The 26739-nt window shown below is 40.1% G+C and overlaps 1 protein-coding gene across 11 annotated transcripts in view; it reads left to right on the plus strand.

Annotated features, from left to right (window-relative positions):
- RGS7 (regulator of G protein signaling 7) overlaps positions 1 to 26739 on the plus strand; it is a 229671-nt gene that overhangs the window by 139914 nt on the left and 63018 nt on the right. For 9 of the 11 annotated variants that reach the window (XM_089529835.1, XM_089529839.1, XM_089529836.1 and 6 more), the window contains exon 4: positions 14907 to 14957. The exons of the other annotated variants lie outside the window; for them this stretch is intronic. In XM_089529835.1, the coding sequence (XP_089385961.1) occupies positions 14907 to 14957 (51 nt within the window). The remainder of the gene's footprint in view (positions 1 to 14906; positions 14958 to 26739) is intronic. 11 annotated transcript variants of the gene reach the window in all.

Genomic DNA, 26739 nt, shown 5'->3' on the forward strand with positions numbered 1-26739 from the left:
GGGTGACAGTTGCAGGTTTAGGAAGCTATCCTACAAGAGATTTGTAACATTAGGTCATTCAGCTAGCCAGCTTACTGTCAGGGCAGGTTTTGTGTATAGAAGATTCTGGGTGCATTGAATATTTTCTAAAAGCAGCAGACGTATGAAAGAAACAAGACCAGAATAGTATAAATCCAGATATAATGGCAATTTAATTGGGGAGAAAAATAATCATAAAGATTGTGATGGGATGTGTGTAAATAAGGCATCCAGGGCACATATGCATTTTTGTTTTTGTTTTATTCTCCACACACCATGGCATTTATTGCTACATATGATTTTGAATGCCCACGATAACATTTTATCAGAATGTAATTCTTGCTGCGGCTTCCCCCTGTTGCCACACACTATTTGTCTTCACTGTGGCCGTGGGAGACTGGTTTTGTGCTTTTCAGTAAACTAAACTAAACAGGTCTCATTGTAAGCTCCTGAATGCATAAACAGCTGAAGACAAAGTGTCTGTGTTTGTGTGTTTAAAAGAAATTATCAGTGTGAGGCTGCTGTGGTTTGGTTGTCATTCTTGAATTGTAATCCTCTGGATTTGCAGTTTGCAAGTTTATAATTAAACCATCCAGGTGCTCAAAAGAGAGCATTTGTTGAGATGGGAGAGAAGGAAAAAAGCAACTTCCTCTCTTGCCATCCATAAAAAAGGAAGGCAAGTGCAATAAAATTTTAAGACACTGTGACAAATCACCTGTTGATAAAGGGCATGTTGAAAACACAAGGAAGGATCCATTCTAGCTGTTCTGGGGAAATGATGATAGTGAGATTGGAAACAGGGAGAGAGGTATAATAAGATTACAGTTCCTAACTTTCATTCAACTATTTTTTTTAGGAATTGTGACTTAAAAATAGAATTGGTAGTTTTGAAAGCAAGAACACACACACACACACACACACACACACACACACACACCATGAAATGTAACATACACTGGAAACTGTTGTAAAGATGTGGGGATGCAAAGCAGAAAGGAAAACAGAATGAGGCTTTTGAGGTGTCTCATCTTGGCCATTGATAAATCGATAGTAGGCCTGGCATTTTGGATAAATTAGACTCCACTGAGGTTAAGGTCAGAACTCTGTGCTAGCCTGACTGCTATGTGTTGTAGTAATGGAGGAAGATGTGAGGATGCTCAATACTGGAGGAATTTTAGATGAGACAGAGCATGGGGCAGGATGGATACAATGTTCCAGAGCAATGGTTCCAACACTTCGGTCCTCCTGGTGTTTTGGCTTCCTGAATTTGGTGTTACTTATAAAAGTACTGCACAACACTTTCAACTCTGGGAAACATTTGGAAAATTGTGACACAGTAAATGACTTCGATTTTACACAGAAATCCCAATCTGGTTTAAGTTATCTGTAAAAAAACAAAAACAAACCAATGTCACTTTTAAATAAGCCCTATTTATACTCATCTGGGAGTAAATTGCATTAGACAGGCATCTAAAGCAATGGAAATGTTCCAGAGGAGATTCAGATGTTTTGCTTCTCTATTCTCGTGTATTGTGTGCTCTACATTTAAGAACTGTTGTGCTGTCAACTTGGCTCAAGAATCTCTTTAGTTCCAAAAGGAACAGCCTGAAGAGTTGCCAGGAACATGATAAGGCTTGGAGATGGTACAGAAACACTGGTGCCATAGGGTACACGTGACTCTCTCCTTGATTAAATCAAAGACAGTGCTTTTTTTTTGTGGCTAGGGAGATGTGCTATTTGGCCTGGTAATACTGTAATGTCTGATGGTATTTTGAAGTGAACCAACCAAAACAGGAAAAATGACCCAATAAGGTGCCACCAACTTTCAAAATAGGTCAACAACATTCTCACTAACTGCTAACTTTATCACCCTGGATTATGCATTTTATTTGTGAATATTATTAGAGAAGTGTTGGCAAGAAGAATGGGAAAAAAACTGCATGATCTAGCTGTGCAAATCTGACAGAGACTTAGCCAAGAGGACTGCCAAGTATTTATTTGTGTGTTTGTGCATGAAGACCTGTGTGGCCAACAAGTTCCAGTTTATTTGCCATTTGTGCCATAATATAAACATTTAGCACCTCCATAGTATTTAAAATTTTGTGTACAGCAATGCTTATTAAGTCCATCCCAATTCCAGGTTGTAACACAACAAAATATGGAAAATTCAAGGGGGTGAATACTTCTGTAAGGTGCTGTATAAAGCTCTTTCTCTGGAGCCCTGTAACTGTTTGGGAATTTGATTAGTTGTTCATTCTTTGGGCTTGGTGTGTCTCATCCCTGAAAATAAATCAAACACCCAACTGGCCTTTACCTTATGACTTTTTCAAAGCATGGTTCTTCTCTGTTCTGTTTTAGTGTCCATCACACATTTCCCAAGCAAGAATTTTATTTCTCTCTTGCACTTTCCATTAAACCTCTGAATCATAGAATCATAGAAAGCCCTTGTACACCTCAAAAGAAGATGAAATGCAGAGAGGGCAAACAGGTATTCTGTGCCTCTTTGCAGATAATATGTTAAATAAATCAACTATACAATTCTATAATTCTTTCTGGAAAACAAAGCCAAAAATGCCGCTAAGAGAAAAGAGCATGATTAAGTGGTGAAATGGAGTGGAAAGCGACATGTTAGTGTGAGATAACTCTCTGCTAACAATGAAAAAGCATTATTATCCAGAAGTACTGTCTTGAATCCTGGAATCATTTTGAAAGTTTTATTGTATAATTGGCCATGTGCAAATGGGAAAGGCAAATTCAGAGAAGGGAAAAGAATGACATAATGCAGCTGAAAAGAAGTCAGTGGCAAAATTTTGGGGGGGTGTATAGCTGCTTTAGCTATAGGGAGTGGCAAAATGAAGGTGTTACCCCATAAATTAGAACTCTGCCCCACCAATGAAATTTTTCATAAGTCCCCAAATTTCAAGCATTACAGTAACTTAAAACTTTATCTATGCATTTAAAAATAGAGTTTAGCTACTCAAAGAATATGAACAACCAAAATTATCAAAGGATTGTGAATATAGCAAATATAAGAGTTCTAGGTATGAATGATTTTCAATGTCTCACTCTCTGCAATGCTACAAATTTGAGGACTGAAGGAAAACTTCATGGGGGAGGAAAAAATTCTTATTCAGGGGTCCATGCCCTAATTTGCCCCACACATACTACTATCAGAAAACAACATAGACTTGGACCAATTAAGGAAAGTAAAAGAAGAACATGCAAAGGAAGACTTACTGTTGAACATAAATAAAACAAAAATAATGACCACAGAAGAGTTACATAAAATAATTCTAGATACAAGGAAATTGAAATAGTTAAAGATTTCCCATACTTTGATTCAATCATTTATCAGAATGGAGACTGCAGTCAAGAAATCAGAAGACTAGGAATAGAAAGGGCCGCTATGAAAGGACTAAACAAGATTCCAAAGTGCAAAGATATACAATAGACCAGTAAAGTCAGGATAATCCAAGCAATCCTATTTCCAATCACCATGTATGGATGTGAGAGCTGGACAGTGCAGAAAGCAGATACACAGGCCTGTTACAGACTGCCAAAATAAAGCTGCTTCGGGTCTCTTTGGAGGTATGCTATTTAAATGATGCATGGGTCCTAAGAGTCCGGAGGTTGTGCCAAAGCCATACTCCATTCCTAAGCACTGGAGTGCAGCTTTGGTGTAGCTTCCGGATTCTTAGGGTACATGCATCATTTAAATAGCATACCTCCAAAGAGACCCGAAGCAGCTTTATTTTGGCAGTCTGTAACAGGCCATTGAAAATCAACTCATCTGAGATGGGGTTCTGGAGAAGAGTGCTAAGGCTACCATGGATGGCTCAAAAATGGGTGCTAGAACAGATCATGCCTGAACACTCTCTGGAAGTCAAGACGACTAAATTGAAGCTGTCATACTTGGGCTATCTCATGAGAAGGGATGATTTACTATAAGAGACTACAATACTGGGAAAGATGGAGGGCTGTAAAAAGAAAGGAAGGCCACTTGCTAGGTGTAGTTTTTTGTGGGTTTTTTTTGGGTACGTGGCCATGTTCTAGAAGAGTTTATTCTCAAAGTTTCGCCAGCACCAGTGGTGAAACTTACCAGATGTTTAGACTCAATCAGGAAGGCTATGGGCCTGAGCCTGCAGGAGCTGAGCAAAGTGTTTGAAGACTTGGACATATCACATTGGCAGGATTATCATGAGGCAAGATTGACTCAAAGGCAGTCAACAACAACCCACCTGTAGCTACAGCCTTAGTGGTGGCATAGTATGATATTGAAGCCGGAAGCCAAGAAGTATTCGTTTCTGTTCTTCTCTCAAAGAACAAAGGGAGGACATGCTATTATGGAGTGGTGCAGGTGAGAAGAAAGTGCAGCACCAGTTTTATAAAACTGACAAACCAAGATGATGCAGAAAGCCTGTTTATTGGCATGTGCTATTTTAATAAGAAAGGTTCTTAGGCTAGAGACAAAAAATTACAGTTCTTTCACATGAAGAGTTAGCCACATTAATGTTGAAATGCATGGGGAATAACAAACACTCTCAAATGTTTGAAAAATAGTGTTATTTTTTAAAAAAGTTGGAATCTTTTGTATGCTTCCCTGGGAGTGAGGCCCATTGAACACAATGGATCTCAGGTGCTTTTTGCACTGCCAGTTACAGAGCTATGATTCCACTGTAGTAAGTTGGTGAGTCATTATACTTCCACAGTAAAATACCATCTCCTATAAAACAGGACTGTTTGGTGATGACTGACACAAACAGAAGTCAGCTATTTATTAGTGAAAGGATTATTGGATAGTGGCACATTAGGAATTCAAATGGTTCTAGGGGCCCATTCACACAACTCAGTTATAGCACTATGATTCCACTTTAGCTTTCATGGTTCTATCCTATAGAATCCTGAGATGTGCAGTTTAAGAGGGAGCATTACAATCATCATCAAGAGAGCATTAAACCCTCTTCAAATTACAGACCTTCAGGATTCCCTAGGATGGAGTCATGCAACTAGAGTGGAATCACATTGCTATAATTGTGTAGTGTGAAGGGGCTCCTGATTTTTGAATAGAAAAGGATTGTGGCCTTAGACACTTCTTGAGGTTTGTCTCATTTCAGTTTTTGACTGTATCATCTGCTGTGGAAGATGAAAGAAACTAGTTCCAAGTGCAATTTAAATGTCTTCTTTAATAATTCCTCCAAAATTATTCTGTACTTTCAATCTTGTCTCTTTATTGGGGCAAACCACAAAGTGTAAGCAGATGTCATGCTGAGGTATTCAGCAAGTTGTAAGGGAGGCAAAGACATTTCCCTATGCCAGCATTTTGATTCCCTGGAAAATGAATGTCAATTGTGTACTGTAATTGTTGAGCATTTATTATTTTCTGCACTTTGGGGCTCAAATTTTTTTTCTGGTGAGATCTCTGCTCTGTAATGATTGTGTTCCTGTCTGTCTGTGCAGGCTACAGAAAAGACAACACAGAAATTGGTGTTATACAATTATACAAGATTTAAGATCTGCAGAGGAGGGCTTTCTCTTAGTCCTACCACCATCAGAGGCATGTTTGGTTAGGACACGGAAGAGAGCCTTCTCCATAGCTGCTCCCATGCTTTGGAAGACTTTTCTGTGAAAGGTCCAGTTGGCCCCTGTGCTGCTGTCTTTCCTCCAGATGAATACATTTTATTGAGGCAAGCCTTTGAATGTGGAACAGTAGTGTGTGTGTATATAATACTTATCTCCCCTCCTCACTGCTTGCATGGTAGGAGGGAGAAGAGTTTTATAGTTTCCTATGGGAGAGGCCACATTAATGGATGCCTTGGTGTTTCCCACCAAGGTTTGAAAAACTGAAGGGCAGAACTGAGGTTAAATAAGGCTCTACCACCCTTCACCCTCCAGCCTTTTGGAATTTTTGACCCAACCTCCTACGTCTAGCATAGTGTAAGTTTGTTGGTTACTTCAGGTCCAGGTGGGAATTTTCTCCCCTTTTCACCTAGGGTGGTTTTGGCAGGTCGTAGGGAGAGAATGGAGGCATTTGGTGTTCACCTATGGCACCTTTTTGGTGAGGGATATGCCTCTGGAACTGTCTCAAGGGGCATCTTCCAACATTTTATAGGTGAAAATCTGGACAGTTCTGGCTGAGAAACACCAGAATGGGGTCAAAGGGGTGCAGCCAGGCAACAAGAGGGCAACAGTTGATGAGAAAGAATACACAGAACTACTTGGGAAGGTGTATATGATCCTTGAACCATACTCAGTTCACCCCCGATATAGAACATTTGACACATTTGTAGAAGACAAATGCTTATTCTTATTCTAGCTGCATCCACACTGCAGAAATAATCCAGTTTACTCTGGCTGCATCCGCACTGCAGAAATCATCTCATTTGACACCACTTAAATTGCCACAGCCCCATGCTGTTGAGTTGTGAGAATTGTAGTTTGTTTTGACACCCGTGCTTTTTGCTCAGGTGCCATAACAAACTACAATTTCCAGAATTCCATAGTATGGAGCAATGGCAGTTAAAGTGGTGCCAAACTGGATTATTTCTGCAGTACAGATGCAGCCTCTGACTATTTATTTAACTTCACGATAAAGTTGATGACAATAATTGTGGCAGAGAGAATACTTCAAGTATGTAAGAGATGATCACTAGGAATATATATATATCACAGAGAAAAAGGCTTCTAAATATGAAATCCTCTTGGCCATCCCTTCTTTGTTGTTCATATTTGCATGTAAGCAGGCTGTCCCATGTTCCCCTGATAAAGAAATCATTCGTACTATCTGCTTTCAATTTTGTGTGGTTATTACAGTAAACACCTAAGACAGCTGGCTCATGTTCATTTTAAGTAGCATGAAAATTAGCTAATTTAACCAAATTTGCTCTGCACACATTTAAAGTTCACCTGTTGTTTCACTGACCTCTTGCAGAATGTTATGACATTTAGAAAAAAGGAAAACAACCAGATTAGTTATTAAGCTATGTCAGCTGTGCTGCCAGTGAAAAGAAGCAGAGCTTCATTAGGCTTGTTTGAAGTGGACCAGGTTTGTTTTGCTTTATCCATTAAGGCACTCATTGTTCCTGAGTCAGAAAGGCCACTGCTGAGATGGACTCGAAATAGGCATCTGCAGGCTGGTGCTTAGGGTTAGGTTATAGCCAGCTGGCTAGGCTCACTGGAGGTGGAACAGGAGTTACAGCACAACAGCTCAAATCACAGTCAGTTGACAGTTTGAAATAATGATGCAATTCTTTGCTCATTTAGTTCTCAAAAAAAAAAAAAAAAGAAAGAAAGAAAGAAAGAAAGAAAGAAAGAAAAGAAAAGAAAAGAAAAGAGGATTAAAAAGTGTTTTTAGTATCTCCCACAACAAGAAAATCTTCAAAAATTGTGTAGTTTTTGAAGACTGTTTACTTAATCTGCTCAAATTCTTAGATTTTTTTTGTGCAGAAAATAATAACATTTACAACAACAATAATAATGGCAACAGCATAATAAAATGCTTTTTCCTGTGCAGAAAATGCTGTCATTGGAAAGTTGTTCTGTGTAAAAATTGTGCATTTTTTAGTGTAGAAAATAGCAATTTTTGGTGCAGGAACTATTTTCTCCACAGTGTACATTTTGTGTAGAATAAATCCCAAATGGTAAGAATTCTGGTCAGTCAAGGAGTCTCCTCATCGGGGTTTCTTGACATTTGTGAAATATGTTTTTCAATCATTTTATAAATATTTTTAAATATTCTTCCATCCCTAGTCTGAACACAGTTATCAGTTGCATGGAGCAGTAAAACTAAGTATTAGACCCAAGAAGCAAGATGTGGGAACTGAAAAGCAGTGACCAAAATCTAAAATAAGTGGAGCAGAAGTTTCAGCTGGAGATCAGAAGTGACATGGAAATACTTATAGTTAAGGCCACTTGGAACAGTGGGCTGACTGAGAAGTTGAGTGATACTGGGATCTGGGAGACAAGTGTTTGCTTGTATAACCTCAGGTAGTTTACCACCAGAGAGACAAAGCACACAGCTCAAGAAGCTCTTGATTCAAATTCTGATCAGTTAGTTCAGCTGGTAGTTCTGAACATGTCATGTCCAGCACTAGTGTTATAATGTCTCAGGATGCCAGCTGAAGTCTTGGGGAATTTCTGTGCCTCTCTAGGCACCCATTCCAGTTGGCATCAGGGTTATCTGGCTGAGTACAAAGGTTTGATGCAGCACTTGTGACAGGGCACTAAACTCTAGGCATAAGGGGAAGGCACTAGAAAGAGATAGAGAGACAGAGACAGAGTGGGGGTATGCACTTGGCCCCATTGTGTGACCCTGCTGCAGATGATGGATATATTTTGCCACCAAAATGTCTGGGTTTCCATATTATTTTGTTAGTCAGTTTTTACCAAAATTATGGGCTCATTGCCTTCAATGCCTTTCATTACCAGAAGCAGTTCTGATCCATCTCCCAACTCTTGCCATGTCTGCGTCTGTAACTTCACAAGGGTTCAACCCTATGATACCATAAAGTGAATGGGATGCTGCTGACCTGGAAATCTTATCCAGCATCCAAAGTGATATGTGTAGGGCTTCTGGGCCACTACAAATGTTAGGAATATTGACAGCTCTGAAAGCCTTGCTAAATTTATTAGGCAGAGAAGGGGAGAAGGAGCACTGTGTTCATCCAATGATACCCACCTAACAGGTGCTCAGTTGAACAATAGCCAACATAATGGGGCTCTGTTGATTTCAGCAGTGGATCTGTCATCTTCTGCAATATGTTTGTGTTCAGGCCTTAATTCAGGAGTGGGGAATACAGTACCCACTCATCAGTGGTAGCTAGTATAGTTGGTTTTGCATAGCTTGCAACTTCAATCAGCCCTAGCCTGTATAGCCAATGGTGAAAGATTAGAGGTTTTGGAGTCCAAGAAAATCTGGAGGGCCACATATTTCCCATCCGTGGCATAAAGGTAGGTAAAGGTACTCCTTTGACATGAATGTCTATTCATAACCAACTATAGGGGGCGGTGCTCATCTCTGTTTCTAAACCAAAGAGCCAGCATTGCCCAAGGACTGCTCTGGTTGTCATGTGGCCAGCATGACTACACTGAATGCTGTTACCTTCCCACTGAAAAGTGTTACCTGTCTATCTACTTGCATGTGCATGCTTTCGAACTGCTAGGTTGGCAGAAGCTTGGACTAGTGACAGGAGCTCACTCCATTATGCAGCACCTGGGCCTTGAACTGCCAACCTTCTGATCTTCCGATCTTGCTTCTAAATTAATTGTTTTCTCCAGAATGAACATAATTTATTCACTCAGTTTCAAGTGGAATCTAGGTGACATCACTGCCAGACTATTCCTTCCAATAGGTTGTCCTTCCAACTTTTCTAAGATCTGAATTATCGTAAAATATTTTTCCACATCTCAAGCACAGTGGAAATCTGTCAGCTGTGGACAGGCAAAGAACTATTGCTGATTTTCAGGACTACTGGCGATTAAATTAATTACTTTCCTTTGGTCCTGGACATTGAAATCAGTTGCTTCCTTGTTGATTAAAATGGCCCTGCCACCACTGAATTGGTCCTTAACTGGTCAACTGCTTCCATATGTATTTAGCCTCAATAATTCAATTGAGTTTACTTCTGAGGAGATATGCATTTTCTTTCTGTATTTCCCACTGAATTCCAAAGGACTTGCCTTGTAATTATTTAATTTATTATTGCAGTGACAAAATTGTAGGAACCACAGTAAAATAACTGAGCAATTGCTCTTCTTCAAAAGAAATCGGAAAATAAAGTCACACAAAAGGCAAGGAATGGAAACTAATCAGAGGTTAACTTAGGAAACCTGGTGGGGCAAATAGAATGTAACTAATTATAAAGACAGAAGTCAATTTAAATGATAGTGATAACGAGGAAGCTACTAATCAAAGGGACAATTTAAGGGAGAATTGGGACCTTTTTCTGAATGGAAATGAGTTCAGAGAACACATATAGTAGAATCTTGTTGATGGCATGAACAGGTCTATTTTCAAAATGAAAAATGTAGCCCTTAATGTGTGGGGAACATCACTGTTTTAATTACACATGTGCTGTCTGCAGAAAAGTGGTGCCTTAGCAGCATTAAAGGAAATAACCTCTATAGAAATAATCTAGACCATGGTATCGATACCATAGACCATGGTATCCTTCTGGGGCGCCTGGCTGAGGTGGGAGTCGGGGGCACTGCGCTCCAGTGGTTCCGCTCCTACCTCTCTGGGAGGTCCCAGATGGTGCAGCTGGGGGACGTGTGCTCCAGCGAGCGGGCCCTTAATACTGGGGTCCCTCAAGGAGCCATTTTGTCCCCCATGCTATTTAACATTTACATGAAACCGCTGGGAGAGATCATCCGGAGATATGGGGCGCGGGGTTATCAGTACGCTGATGACACCCAAATTATTTTCTCTATGTCTCCGACTGATGCAGTGACCAGGGATGGCGTCTCTCCTCTCGTGGCCTGTCTGGAGTCAGTAATGGGCTGGCTGAGGGAAAACCGACTCAAGCTTAATCCAGAAAAAACGGAGGTACTAGTGATAGGTTCCCCTGGACCAGGAATGACGGTGGTTCCACCTGTCCTGAATGGGGTCACGCTCCCCGTGAAGGACTCCGTGCGCAGTCTGGGGGTGCTTCTTGACTCTTCCCTTCACCTGACTGCTCAGGTGAATGCGACGGTCAAGAGTACCTGTTATCAGCTTCGGCTGATTCGCCAGCTGCGCCCATACCTGGCTCAGAGGGACCTTGAAACTGTTGTACATGCTCTGGTAACTTCGAGACTGGATTTCTGTAATGTACTCTACATGGGGCAACCCTTATACCAAACTCGGAAGCTGCAACTGGTGCAGAACATGGCAGCACGACTGGTCACTGGTGCTTCCAGGACCAGCCATATAACACCCGTGCTTAAAGATCTCCATTGGCTGCCCATTCGCTTCCGAGCGCAATATAAGGCGTTGGTTATTACCTATAAAGCCCTAAATGGCTTGGGCCCAGGATTCCTGGAGGACCGCCTCTCCCCGTACATTCCGCCTCGCACCCTCAGAACATCTGGGCAGCAACTCCTGAAGGTGCCTGGGGCTAGGTTGGCTGCTACTGCCAGAAGATCCTTTTCCACAGCTGCCCCAGCCCTCTGGAATACGTTGCCCACGGAGCTCCGCTCATCTACCACCCTGGCCCAATTTAGGAAGGGCTTAAAAACCTTCCTATTTAATCAGGCATTCCCCGACTAAACATCCTGTGGGCCTCCCTCCTCTCTCGTGGCCGTGAGGTTGGGCTTAGGGGTTTTTTATTGTTTTTAAGGATTGTTGTTGTTGTTAATGTGTGTTTTTAATTTTGTATCTTGTTTGCACTTTGGTGCATTTTGTTAGCCGCCCTGATCATTTGGAAGGGCGGGGTATAAATAAAAAATTTATTATTATTTATTAGAGTAACTATATAAAATCCAATGTGCATTGGATAAAAAATAAAAGATGTTTTATTTATATTGAGATATATAATGAACATAACCTGGGCACTAGAGTGTAGCAGTGGGTGCCACTAGAAATGATTAATTGCAGAACAAGAGTGGAACTAATGTTACTTTTGTTCCCAGGATTACAGCAATTTCCTGTGCCAGCTTGATTTAGCCTAAAGCTTAGAAGTGTTACTTTTTTGGACTACAGCTTCCAGAATCTATGGTGATACAACTGGTAATGGCCGAGGGATTCTAGGAGCCGTACTGGGGTGAAAAGGGATACTTTCCAGGCTCATCTCAAGCACTGATCTACTTTTTCTTAAGACTAACTTGCAAAACATTTACTGTATACAGTCATGTATAAGTCTAGTACTCTCTCATCCCTCCAGCCTTTTGTATGAGCACAAATAGTTATGTTTGTTGGGATTTTGCAAGTTCTTTGGCATTATTTTCCTTTGCTTCATCCTTTACATCCTTCATGACATGCCCCTAACTTTTACCCTCAACTTATCCACGGGTCATTTCAAAATCCATAATTTTGGCCTCCAAACCTGCCGTTGACTTATACATGAGGTTGACTTGTATTTGAGTATATATGCTAGGTTCTGAGGGCCACTGACTTTAATATGACTTATGAAATGTGAAAAGCTCCTAGACTTCTACGTGAAACATTTGCAACCCAGTGCAACTGACAATAAGTAATAACATTAAAGGAAGCATAAGTACATGACTGCAGATAGTTGCCTTGCACTGTGGAGAGACCATAACTCCATGGTAGAACACAAGCATTACATGCACAAAATGCAAGATTCAATTCCTGCAAACTCTAGCTAGATGCAGAAGAGAATGCAAAAATTCTCTTCAGAAATCTTAGAGTTATGCTGCCTATCCTGGTAGGTCTGATTAACAAAAAGCCTAACCTGGTATAAGGCAAAGACATAGACATGTTAGTCTGGAAAATCAATATGTAAAGGGATATAGTAGCACACATGGAACTAACTGAAAGAAAGAAGCTGGTAGCATGAGTTTTCATAGACTTGCACCTCCAAACATGCATCTGAAAAAGTAGGCTCAAGTCCACAAAAGCTCATGATACCAGCTTCTTTGATTCAGTTACTCTCAAAGGTGCTGCAAGATCCCTTGGTATACTGGTATAAGCCAGCTTCCTACGTCTCAGGGAGGTCAGATAGTAGCATCTCCCACTCTTTGTAACTCTGATTATATGAACTGGTAGTCAGATACAGAATGTCTCTGAAAATGGTAACTGAAGATTGGGTGTTACAGTCAGTAGTCTCTCATACCAGTGTGTGTGTATGATGCTGTCCTTTGAGAGCTGCCTCAACATTACAAATGTGGCTACTAGTTGAAACATCCCTTGGTGACTAAAACACCTTATTTTAGGAAAATTAACAGTCACAAGCAGCTGTGAGTGTGTTGTGGAAGAGCCTACCGATGTGCAAATTGCATGGTGTTACTGATGCTTTTTAGAGAAAGAGATTAGTTTAGCTTATGTGTGGGACATAACTTGGGAAGAACGAAAGAAATGTGAAAACATGCCACTGTTGTGACACCACTAATGAAGGCTAATCAAATAGCCTTTGTAACACAGCCTGCTGTTGGGCTTCCCAGTTCTACCCCTTTCCCCTCCTCTCTTTTTCTTGTCTTCCATGCAACTGAGCTGTGATAATTTGCACTCATTTGATACATCAGAGCTGGGCCACCTCCAGGGAAGAAAGAGATAGTTTTGTACATGGTCTAAAAATAACAACATAAAAAACCCGCTTTGGACTAATGGAAGTGGCTTAACATTCTAGAGTAAGTACAGACATTGTACTTACATTTTAGAAGAAAGCGGAACCAAACCGGGGGGGGGGGGGGATCATTTATATAGGGATCAGAAATGATATACCTGTTAACAAGAAAGTATTGTTTCTCTTGGTAACAAACGTAAGATGGATCAAACTGAGGAAGACAACTTTTCAGATCATTCTTGAAAAGAAAATAGAGAGAGAAGCAAAAAAAGTCCAAGTAGTGTGTGTGTGTGTGTGGATGGATGGATGGATGGATGGATGGATGGATGGATGGATATAAGGTAGCCACACTATGCGGTTACAACCGTTTGATTCCACTTTTAAGTGCCATGTCCTGTGTTTTGCAATTTGGAGCAGCTGGGATTTGTAGTTTGGGGAGGTCTTTAGAATTCTGTAGTGCTACAGCACTAAAACTATTTCACTAGAGTCCTTTAGCAAAGAGTTCTAACCATACTTGCCCAAGCTACACCCACCTACTTGATCTTAGCCAAAAGTAGAAGAAGCGAGAAACTATAAATCCTAGGATTTTGTAGGATGGAGCTATGACACTTAGAGCATGATCAAAATGCTGTAAATGTGCAGGGTGGATAACACCACCCCACCCCACAATAACCAAATAAGCTATTAACAAAGAGAGCTTCTGTCTTAAGCTGGAAAGAGTGAACTATCATACCAGACTATGTGCAGACTATGTGCTGGTGTGGAAGTGGTCAAGAGCAGGCAGCCTGGGCTGGAAAAGCCACCAGTGCCTTTGCTGACCAGAATTATTTTTGTGACTTCCTGTGAAGTGATCACACAGCTGCACAAGTGGGCTGCTGCACCACTAACCCATGACAAACATGTCAGGTTACTGACAATGTGCTGGGTTTATTAACAACATTAACGAACTAGATCATCCAACAGGGGGACATGGGGGATAGGGAGAAAGGGGCTCCGTGTTATCACTGATATGCCATGTGGGCAGTCAGTCAATTGTGCAATTGAGCTGCCAGCCGCACAAGGTGTCCAATGGGTGGGATGCAGGTTGAGTAGCAGCTGCTGACAGAACATCCATGTGCTCATATGCACATGTTTGTGATGGAATGGGTGGGGACATAATTATGCAGAATCTCTATTATGGTGGGTCCTTCCTTGAAGGAGAAGGGGGAAGTGGAGGTTGTGTGTCAGTAGGGCTGGTGTGAGAGCCAGTGGTACAGCAGGAAACCCTGAGCATAAGCCAGCTTTCCCACTCTGTCTGGTTCTGGCCAATATCAGTACCTTGGAAGGCCTTGAAACTTTAATGTTTTACTAAAACAATCCAAGGTCTGAGAAGATGATACATTTTTTCAGTATTTTCAATAATTTGGGACGATCCCTTTCGTCTTTTACAAATGGGCTGAAAGATTATTTTAAACACACACAAACATACAGCCCTACCATTAGCTGCATTTCACTCAATAGGACTCAATCCCAGGTTTGTGTGCATTGGTCTGCAGCTTTACATGATTTTGGAAAAATGGCTTCTCTCCAGAAATCAAATTATTTGATTTTTTTAAAAAAATATTACTTAAAATTCAAACATGACTGAAATCTAGTGTATGCACTTTATTAACATAGTAATTTTCTTTCTAGGTTCAGACATTGTTCAGTGGCTAACAAAGAATTTGTCTATAGAAGATCCAGGTAAATGCATTATTTTAATTTATTGAACCCTTTTTCTGTTTATGCTTTTGAGTAATGATTTAAGATTGTTCTTCCTCCTGGTATTATTGTGAAGAGGATTCCAGAATCTATGAAAATGGGAAAATTTTAAAAAGTCACAATAATCATGAAAAGCATAATGGGAGTCATTCTCTTGGGCTACCAAATTGTACAGGTTTTCTGTGATCCCTAGTTCATTGCCTAGCCATCAAAAATGAAGATAAGGGGCATTAAATGGGTAGAATACCGCACACTACAGGGAGTGATTATTATTATTATTAACCTTTATTTATGAAGCGCTGTAAATTTACACAGCGCTGTACATATGATATTTTTAGTTAGACGGTTCCCTGCCCTTAGGCTTACAATCTAAAAAGACATGACACAGAAGGAGAAGGGAGTGGTGGAGGGAAAGGGTAAGAAGTCCAGCAGTTCCTCTCTACCTCCAAGGCCTGGACCAAGGCAGATGGACTGGAGGGAGGGCTTGGCTTCATAATGGATGGTTAATCATTTTCCAAGGAAAATATATACTCTCAAGTAGGATAATGCATATACAGTACATAGCAATACAGGAAATGGTTTGATAAACAGGCACCAAAAGAACATCATATAGTAAGCGACAATTATGCAATGCCTGGGAAGGCTTCCCTGAACAGGATGGTTTTCAACTCTGTTTTGAAGCTGGTTAAAGAAGTGATGGCTCTTGCTTGTGGGGGAAGAAGGTTCCAGGAGTGAGGGGCAGCAAGTGAAAAGGGGCGAATCCGGGATGGGGCAGAGGAAACCCTGGGCTGAGACGGCAGACCTTGACTACCAGAACGGAGGGCCCTGGTGGGAAGGTGAGGAGAAAGAAGGTCTGATAAGTAAGGAGGGGCCAGTCCATGGAGGGCTTTAAACGTGGACAGCAGGAGCTTATACTGAATGTGGAAGGGGAGAGGGAGCCAGTGAAAGGATGCCAACACAGGAGAGATGTGGTCAGAGCGGTGGGTGGAAGTGATAATGCGTGCAGCTGAATGCTGAACAGAGATTAAAGGACGGAGGTGAGAAAGAGGAAGCCCAGCCAGGAGGACATTACAGTAATCAAGTCGTGAGATCACTAGGGCATGGACCAGGATCTTGGCAGTAGAGGCGGAGAGATATGGTCGGATTTTGGCAATATTGTACAAAAAGAATCTACAAGCTTTGGCTGTGGTCTGGAACTGAGGGATACACGACAGAGAAGAATCAAAGATAAAACCAAGACTGCGGGCTTGCTGGACTGGTTGAATAGAAATGTTGTCCACAGAGACAGAAAAGGAGAGTTGAAGGGTGGGCTTAGGAGGAAAGACAAGAAGCTCCGTCTTGGACATGTTGAGCTTCAAACGCCGATGGTGTATCCACTGCGAGACAGCTGTGAGGCAAGACGAAACTTGCTGTTCAAGCCTTGGAGAAAGGTCAGGGGCGGAAAGAGACAGCTGGGTGTCATTGGCATACAGATGGTAGGAAAAGCCAAGAGAGCTAATGAGTTTTCCTAAGGACAGTGTGTAGAGAGAAAACAGAAAGGGACCCAGAACAGAGCCCAATACAACTAACTTCAAATAGATGTGGAGGCCACTTAATCTTCAACTAAGTAAAGAGGTTTTATTCCTGCTATTCAACCTGTAAAGTGAGCAAAGCCACACATCAAAAGTGGGACTGAGTGGGAATCTTTTGTCTTGTCCTAACCACTTCCGAAGCAGGTATATTGATGGGACCTTGAAAGTCACAACATATCATGACAATGTGTCCAAATTCAAGTATAGCTTCCCTTTCCTCCTCCAATAGGACTGAAAATTGGACAAGGCTGCTGTACCTTCAGTGATTAGGTAGAAGAGAGAATTTCAGCAGGACATGCAACCAGAGGGGTTGGACTGGATGGCCCTAGTGGTCTCTTCCAACTCTACGATTCTATGATTCTATGAACAAGCAACACTTGCTGACATTCCCTCTTCCACACAGTCATTAAAAATATAGGAGCCCTCTCCAGTTTTCATTCTGAGAACCCTAGTCTTCAGTCACATGATGGTTCAATGGCCAGATCTTTCATCCTGTGACCCCTCAAGGTGATAATGAAAGAATCTTAATTCAGTATCACTTCCTGTCCTGCTTTGTGCCACCAGAAGTGTCAATTAACTAAAGACACAATTGGCCAAATCAAAATATAAGACCACCTTACTCCAAGTGAAATTTGAAGTAAGGAAAATAAAGTTGAAGGATGAAGATGGCTGTGAGCTTCCATTAGTGAAAGAAGTCTTCTGCTAATGGAAGGAGTCCTACTTGAGCAGAGCACTCTGTTTGTGAGCAGAAGATTTGTTCCAAAATAAAAGAGAAACCCCAGAAGGATTCATACAACCATGGTTTCTATGTACAGAGACATTTTTAAAACAGAAGAAAAATAGAATAATGATTCTTCTAGAATGCTCTTTCTATGTTATATGACACTGAAATTTTTGTTCCCAGGTTTTTAGACTGTCATTGTTTGTTTTAACTGCTAGAGTTAATTTTATTTAACTATTCCTTATTGCAAAGATCAGTATGATTAAGTAGTGAAATACAAATATTTTGAATAAACTAAAGAATAAGTAGTAATTTCACTTCTGTGCTGATAACTGAGCCGATAACTGAGCCTTGATACATAAGAATGCCTTTCTAGGGAACTAACTAATTCTGGGCCAAAATAGGATTTTCATTGCCTGGATGATACAGAGAGAGATGGCCCACACACCACTGAGGGCAGCCATCTTTCTTGTAAAATGAATAGTGCCCCTAGGAATGATGCTTTATTGTGATGCCTTTCTCATTGGGCTGCTCTGTAACCAATGAGAATTGTTGGTTGACTTCTTTAGGATAAGTCACCTTCTGCCATGGTAAGTTGCCCACACTTCAAAGTATCCCAAAATGTCCCACTTATACAATAATAGAGGATGGCATTTTATATCCAGCACTATTTGTGATTACTATCAGTAAAATATTATTGCAAACCAGATCATGGTTTCATTTGAGGTGCTTTTCCTTCAGTTGCCCTTCCCCTACCCTTTCCTATTTTCTTCTCTTGAAATTTTCTTTTTAGATATCTTCTGTAGAAAACCCATAATGGTTTTCAAATCAATGCTATTTTTCAAAAAAAATGTGGGTTGAGCTGAGAGAACTGGGTTCAAGTAGAGCTAACCCAGTTTTTTGGCCTTAATTAAACCACCAACTTTCAGCCTTGGCTTTCTAATCTGTATATTTTTTTAAATGTAAAGGTTATTGTGACAATGTTGTCGTTGTGTGCCTTCAAGTAATTTCTGAGTTACGGTAGCCCTAAGGTGAAGCTATCATGGCTTTTTCTTGGCAATAGTAGTTCAGGGGGTGAGGGCTGCCTTTACCATCCTCTGAGGCTGAGGGTGAATCTATACAGTTTGATGCTGATTTAACTGCCATGACTCCATCCTATGGGATCACAGGATTTGAATCCGTAGATTAAAAAAAAAAAATCTGTGGACAAGGAGAGCTGAGTGTACTCTTTTCCAGCACCACATTTCAAATGAGTTGATTTTCTTTCTGTCTGCTTCCTTCACTGTCCAGCTCCGACATCCGTACATGATAATTGGGAATACAATGGCTTGAATGCTTCTGACTTTAGTGCTCAGTTGTATGTCTTTGCTCTTCAGTAGCTTTTCCAGTTCCTTCATAGCTGCCCTTCCCATTCCTAGTCTTCTTCTTATTTCTTGACTGCAGTCTCCATTCTGGTCAATGTTTGATCCTAGTTATGGGAATTCTTTATTTCAATTTCCTCATTGTTTAGATTGAATTTGTGTATTTCTTCTGTGGTCATTATTTTTGTTTTCTTTATGTTCAGCATCAGTCCTGCTTTTGCACTTTTGTCTTTGACCTTCCTCATTAACTGTTCCAATTCCTGAATGCCTTCTGCTAATATTACGGTGTTGTCTGCATATCTTATGTTGTTAATGTTGCTTCTTTCTATCTTCACTTCTCCTTTTTCTGATTCTAATTCTGCTTTTCTTATGAGGTTTTTAGCACATAAGTTAAACAAGTAAGGTGTTGGATGCAGCCTTGCTGACCCCTTTTCCTATTGCGAACCTCTCTGTTCCCCCAAATTCTGTTCTGACAGTAGCCTCCTATCCTTAGTACAGATTCCTTATCAGGACTGTCAGATGTAGTGGCACGCCCATGTCTTTGAGTGCATTCCATCAAATGCTTTGCTGTAGTCAATAAATCACATGCTGATTCTTTTTTGGAACTCTTTGGTGCGCCCCATTAGCCATCATATGTTTGCAGTGTGGTCCCTATTGCCCCTTCCTTTTCTGAATCCTGATTGCACCTTTGGAATTTCTCTCTCCATGTATGGAGTATATGCTGCAGAATTTTGAGCATTATTTTGCTTGCAGGTGAGATTAGTGCAAAATTCAAGACGGGGTTGTATGGCACTATCCATCTATTCAACTGTTTCCTTTGGCTCTGGACAAATCTTTGCAAAGCACCAAGCAACTGAGCAGCAAAGGGTCTTTTTTTAAATATCAGGAGGATATGTATATATACTGTTTCACAGCCTGCTGATTTTCAGGACACAGAACTGAGATATCTGATCACACTACTGAAAGTGTGTAGTATGGTGTTAATGTCTTAGCAGCTACAAATAACTTATTTTCATATAGCTTGCATTGCATTTATCTTATTTAAACTAAATGGGGCTGATTTTCCTTTCACTTGGGAAAGCATTAGAACTAGATATATTTTAATTCTTTATGCAGAGAACCCATTCTAAGATCTGAAACCCACAGTCTTCTGTTTGCATTTTTCTATGTGCCTGATGCAATAGCATGATTTTTTTTCCTAGACTGTTAACTGTCAAACTAAATCCTCACTGATGAAGTCTTAAAAATACACTGTTTGCTGCAGGTTATGATATTCTTCTGTAGATAATACTGAAGGTATTTTTTTTTAAAAAAAAAACAACACACAAAGATTTAATGAAGAAATTAGTCTCTAATGGAGTGAATCAAGGCCAAGTTGTTTAGCACAAGTTAGTATTAGTTTACCCGTGAGACTATATAATGTTCAGGTTTGTTCCAATAACTAGGATTAACTGGAATGCTTATACAGAGATTGTGGTCCTGCATTGTGCCAATAATTCCAATAGGATGTGTTGTCCTTTTCCATTTCTAAACTCTTGTAGATGATAGTGTCAGATGACAATTTCAAAGGACAGGATGGCTGAATCTCAAAATTTCATAATCTTTTTTTAATCCCCAAGTCTTTGAAGTAAACTATAATCAGACCTTATGAGGTTTTTCCAAGAGTCAACAAGGTTAGATGTATTAAGCCAATTCTGGTATCACTGTTCTAAGGCTTTCAAAGGATAAACAACATTATTGGCAATTTTCCCTTGTGCCTTTTATCTGGCTTTATGTTGGCCCCATCTGTATTAGCGCAATTGTCCTGTTGCATCATTGTCCCCATCCCTCATGTGATTATTATCACAGAAGGAGGAGAGCAGGGAAAGAGCCCATGATCTTACCTTTCCCTAATGTCCTTGTTGCCTTTCACATGATGAGGCTCAGGAAAAAGCAAACTGCTGCAGCTGCTTCTAGCTTGTCTGTTCTTCCTCATTAATAACTTTTGCCATTTTTACCACACTAATTCTCCTAGGCCACATGTGTCCCGGTTTTCATCTGTGAAATGTTAGAGGGTATGAATATAAGAGTTCTGGATATGAGCTATTTTCAGTGTGTTACTCTCTGGAATGCTAGAAATTTGGGAACTGAAGAAAAATTTCATTTACATTCATTGTTATGGGTGGGTCACATTTTGCCCCCTCCCCCTCCCCCCCCCCCCCACCACACACACATAGTTGCATCTCTGGCTAGCATTCTAGTTATGCTGGCTGGAATATTCTGGGGTTTTTTAGTCCAAAAATAAGGCAATTGTCCTAGATTGTATTTGAGTTGAAAAGGCTTCTTGCTGCATAAATTCAGGCCCTAGCCTGTGGAAGAGGGGAATGAGAGGAACAATGACCAAGATGGTCAAGAAGGAAGAGGACCAACAGGTTCATACCCATTTTCAGTCTTGCACAATGGTAACCCCCTTGCAATGAAAATGATTCATCACCTCTCCAACAGCTGGATTTCAAGAGAAGTTACTTTTTTTTGTTGCTAATAGATTTTAAATTGTATTACCACATCTCTCAAAGGATCTCATGGTTATGGTTTGGAAATATTACTTTTCAGATTATAACTTCCAGAACCACATTGGCTATGCTAGTTCAAAATTATAATGTTTCCAAAATCAACTCAAGAGGCCTCTATGGAGTTATTCCGTTTTATCTGCAAACTAATCCTGTGGGGTAGATGGGACTGAAAGATTGTGACTGGTTTGTAGTAATCCCACATATTTCATGGTAGAATAATTTTAAATGCAGGCATCCTCTGTGCTAACCTACTATTCATGCATAAGCGCTCATCTGCCACTACATTATGATCTGCAGAAAAGAGGAAGGGTGTTTACAAGGCATTTAGGTTACAATGACTTACTTAAACACTCATTCCAGGAGACAAACTAGACAATATTTTAGCACATTTTTAGAAGCTATAGTTCCTCAAGTAGTGAAAGGTGCCTATGTATCATAGCACACATGTGCAACAGGTGTCCAACAGATGTGCATCTATAATTTAGTGTGCTTTATTTTGTTTTGTGTCGTTGGAAGGTAAACATGACTTAATTTGTAAGTCTGATTACTGAGTCATTTATTTTTTGGGAAAACCTATGGGGGGTGGATTTTTCTCCTTAACATCTTTGTTTTTTGTTGTTGTCATGTGCCTTCAAACTGCGTCTGACTTATGGCAACCCTAAGGTGAAGCTATGATGGGCTTTTCTTGGTAAGAGTTTGCCATTGCTTTCCCCTGAGGCTGAGAGAGTGCAGCTTGCCCAAGGTCACCCAGTGGGTTTCATGACCAAGTAGGGAATTGAACCCTCATCTCCAGAGCTATAGTCAAATGCTCAACCACTATGCCACACTGGCTCTTCCATATCATCCAGAATTCCCCATAACTTCTAGTTAGCAACTTCTAAAATTCATACTAGCATTAACAGAGAGTGTTGTTATTGAAATGTAATTAGTCAAGATATATTGCCATAGCATTATTTGGCAATGTTTCTGTTGTGCTTGAGTCTTTAAGTCAACAGTTTCCTACAATTGTGTTTATGTAACAATCTCCCAGTCTCCTAGCCATTGTTTTTACATATATGCTATTTTACACATATTAGGAAGGCAACATACTCTTGCATATGGCAAGAAGGGGTGTTTCACCACATCAAGACACACATTCAGGCAAATGTTCAACAACTGCTAGATTTTTCACATTTTGGGACCTTTTTTGTGAAAATGTGTTTGCACAAAACCCCTTAACACAATCAATGCAGACTTCTTTTTCTTTTTTGCAAATACATGTTTGGGATGCAAACATCAAAATTTTTGCACATGAAGCAGTATATTTAACACAAAACACACTGTTCTTGTTTATGGTTTTGTGGGGGTGAAATCCCACATTTATTTCAGAAAAAAAACTGTTTTTTCTTCATTTTTTTTTCTTTTGCCATTTGAAAAATCATGGACCAATATGATGGAACTTACCAACTGATGAGAAAAGCATGATTACTTTTTTGTATGTGAAAACAAAATAAAGGTTTATACCCTAATATGAACAGATCTGAGCTGTCACAGTCCCTCTATCTTTCTTTTCATGCCAACTGTGACACCAACTGTAAAGTTTGTGGTATTCATTATTTTAAAAATATCATTCCATTAATCTTTAAGTTCTAATTATATGTTAATGCTACTTTTAAAAGTTCTTCTTATGTCAGCGTGTGACAGAACTGGAGCAAAGACTGAAAGATGCAAAGCATGGGCATATTTTGAATAGATCCTATTTTCAGACTGCAGCACTCTAGTTCTAAATATCTCATTTTTACTTTTACTTGTAAGTAGGAATGTCTTCTGCTCATATAACCTACTAATGGTTCATTTTCACCGCTATAAAAACAAATGTACTTTTATCAGAGGATATATTTTAGAACTTTGAAAGATTCTTTATTCAGGCTGCAGCCAGAATCACCTTATCAGCATCAACAGCTGGTTATGGCAGTGGTACTCTCAAAAAGTAACCTTTCTAAACTAAGCACAGCAGGGAATTGTGTTATCCAGCCACTTGTATATACTATTTAAAGCCAACCAAGTTATTTTGGAACATAAGTTTGTACCAGTTTGATATTTGTTATATAAGTAACAAAGCGACAATGTAAATAACCACTTGCTGCTTTTTAATGTTACCCCAAATCTTCTTCCTGAGGCAGCTGCTTCATCATATCTAATGGTAGGACCAGTACTTCTAAATGAATGCACAAGAAGCACACTTCAGCCTGCACTCAGCACTCTCAGGATGTAAGTGCTCTGTTCCAATTCTGCTTTACAATAAACAAATTCTACTGATCTGATGGTCCATGCACTCTATTAAAATGAGCAGCACGCCCTTCAGTAAAGAACATGTTTACAAGTCTGGACTAAAGTTTTATGATGCATCTCCTAAGCCTGACATTCTGGCTTCTAATGAAATCTCTACACATAGTTCCTAGGATGTCAGTGTTTCCAACAGTGATTTCACAGAGTTAGATTAGTTCTGCCTTAGCTTGGAAAGAAGAATAAAAATACCAGCACTATTTTTTGCAGTATTGGTATTGACTTGTCTTCTGTTGGCAAATTTAGAATAGTCTTCCTCAACCCAGTACCCATTTTGAAATTCAGAGTTTTTAAAATCAAAACTATGGCATGGGACAGACGGTCCTGAAGCGCCATGCTGCCACCAATACTAGGGTTAGGGACCACACACCAACTGCATGGTCCCTAGCACGGCACGGTGGCAGACTAATGGCAGCATCCCATCCATATGGGCACCACCATTTTGACATAGGCAACACTCAGAATATACATGTAGCTGCGTGTCGCTTATATCACGAGTGCACCATTGGCACACTTGTGACGTCCTCCTGGTGATGGGAAAAGAACAAGGTTGTTCCAGGTTCTTTTTACTCCGGAGGGATGCTGCACAGTTAGGCAGCTGCGGTGTCCTTCTGGAGGGAAACAGGCTGTTGCCAGACTGCCACCAGGCCACCCTTTTGGGGTGGTCTGTCCCAGGCCTTAGTCTCTATAACAGTATTAGATGGAATTTGCAAGCATTTTTGTCTTTTGAAGGAGATGAACACAACCATATATGTTTTATTTTTTCTATTTGAATTTATTAATGTTAACTACCTTGACCCCCATTTTCTTGGGAAAAGATAGGATACAATTCTAATATTTGTTGTTATGTGATAAGAAGTCAACTCTGACTTATTACAGGGTTTTCTTACTGAGATTTATTCAGAGGAGGTTTGTCATTGCCTTACTCTGAATATAGCCTACCATACATTGAGAGGTGACTTGAAGGCACATACACATACATATAGGGTATTTCCTGTAGGTCTTCTTTCCCATGATCTAATGCCCTCAGGGTATTTAGCTAACTACATTACTAGTATATGTATAAATAAATAACCATAGCTGTTCCTTGAAGAAAGCACTTCCCACCAGCTCTAAATGCATTTTATGGAAAATCCCTAAATAAACAACTAAAGCCTTGTCCCCTGTCTACTGCTTTTCTTGATTTCTAATATAAAGAACATTCTTCACACTTTCTTGTTCACATTGAGAAAGGATGCCTCAAACACATAATGATACCTATTTCAGTGCTAGTTGCTGTGGGATTGTTCACATTTTGGTAGGGGTTTTTTTGCATAACAATGGTAAAGCAAGGTATTTTTTTTGTGCAAAATATTCTCTCTCTGTGTGTGGTGGTTGTTGTTTTTGCATAAAAGCCATAAATGAAAATGTTCAAAAAGTCCCAAAATGTCATGGAGAAGAAAATTTTGTTCATTTCTTCAGATATTCTTAGTCTCTGATCAAACTATACAGTATCTAGTCTAATCTAGACCCTAGTCTAGTCTCTAAAAGAGAACATTTCTAAAAATGGATAAAGAGGCAGGAAGCTAGCTTTCTGTTCCTTTGCTGCTTTTTCTTGTAGGGTTATTTTTAAAATTCTGGTCGACATCCTTTTCAATATTTATGAGATTGTAAGATACATGTTTGTCACTGATGAGTGAATGTGACCCCTCAAAACTAATCTCTGAAGCCAGGTACCACACCAGCTGAAGGATTTCTGTGGTGAGGCAGATTTGGGTCTTGTAGCCCTCTTCCATTTGCAGGGTACACTGAGAGAAGCAGTTGCACCATGATTCATAGCATTGAGCCACAGCAGTTAAAAGCAGTGTCAAAGTGGATTGTTTCTGCAGTGTGGATGCAGCTTCTGTTACCCCAAGAACAGTAAATAATATTGTAGAGTGTATGTTCCAATGATAATGATGGTGATGATTGTAATAATGATGCTGGGGATCTAAGATTTCCATCTACCTAAATGAGTGTTAATCTCAAGTAATTTTTCATCCTGAATATGGAGGAATTCTTCTTTAAGAACAAAGAGGAATAAAATTGTTATCCATTCCCATCCCATCACTTTTCATATGCAAGTGCTCAATTCAACTGGTGTCTTCATCATTAAACTCTGCTCTGAGAAAACAGCAAGCAAAATTGGACTGGTGGTTGCTTCTTCCTTGAAAATGGACTGCAACCCTCTTTATTTTGCATTAGTTACATTTTGACTGCAACAGGATTCTCTTCTGCCCTCTGCTTCTTAGAATCATAGAAACATGGAACAAACCACAAGGGACATCCAGTCCAACCCTCTGCCATGCAGGAATACAGACTCAAAGCTCTCCTGACAGATGGCCATCCAGCCTATGTTTAAAAACCTCCAAAGAAGGAGACTCAACCACTCTCTGAGGGTGTATATTCCCCTGCTGAGCAGCTCTTACTGTCAGGAAGTTGTTCCTCATGTTGAGGTGAAATCAGTTTTCTGGTAGTGTGAATCCACTGCTCTGCAGCTGCAGAAAATGAGCCTCCTTCTTCTGGGATCTGTGTACACCTGGGTGAGTGCATCACCAAGTGAAAGGACAGATTAACTGCTTTACCTCTCACTGCATCTTTTTATCACAAGGACATGTAACTGAGTTTCCTGAGGATCCTAGGAAAGATAAGGAAATTGAATGACATTTGAAGTTGTGATATGAGAAGCTGGGCAAGCTTGGGTAGAGGCAGCCAACCACAGCTCACAGAATGCTGTGTGGCCAGCTATGGAGAAAAGAATAGAACCTAGAGGCTTCTCTGTGAAAGAATTAGTTGGAGTAGTCAGAAAAAAGAGTCAGGGCTGGTTTGGAAAAGAGTAATGGAGAAGAACTGAATTGGGTTTTATGGAGCTGGAAATGCAGGGGTTCAGGAAGAAGTATGCCTGGAAAGAATATTCAAAAATATTCAAAAACATGTTTTTTGAATATCAGAAAATCCTGATGAGAAGAATCCTGGACTGATGAGATTTTTTTGCAGTGAAGAATGTATTCTGCTCAAAATTTGCTCATGGTTGGTTTCTGCAGAAAACAGCATTTGTTGCATGGAAGGTGATATTTCAATCCAGAAATATTAATTCAGTCACAGAATATTTTGTTTTCATCACAGAAAAAGTTGTAAGTGGGGTTTTGTTCTGCATAAAATGTGTACAACTGCATTTTCTGCACAGGAATTAGTCATCCTCTATTGAAATATCTA

Source organism: Sceloporus occidentalis, unplaced genomic scaffold (assembly GCF_023333645.1).
Source record: "Sceloporus occidentalis isolate IW3139 unplaced genomic scaffold, rSceOcc1.0.p SCAF_6, whole genome shotgun sequence".
NCBI lineage: Eukaryota > Metazoa > Chordata > Lepidosauria > Squamata > Phrynosomatidae > Sceloporus > Sceloporus occidentalis.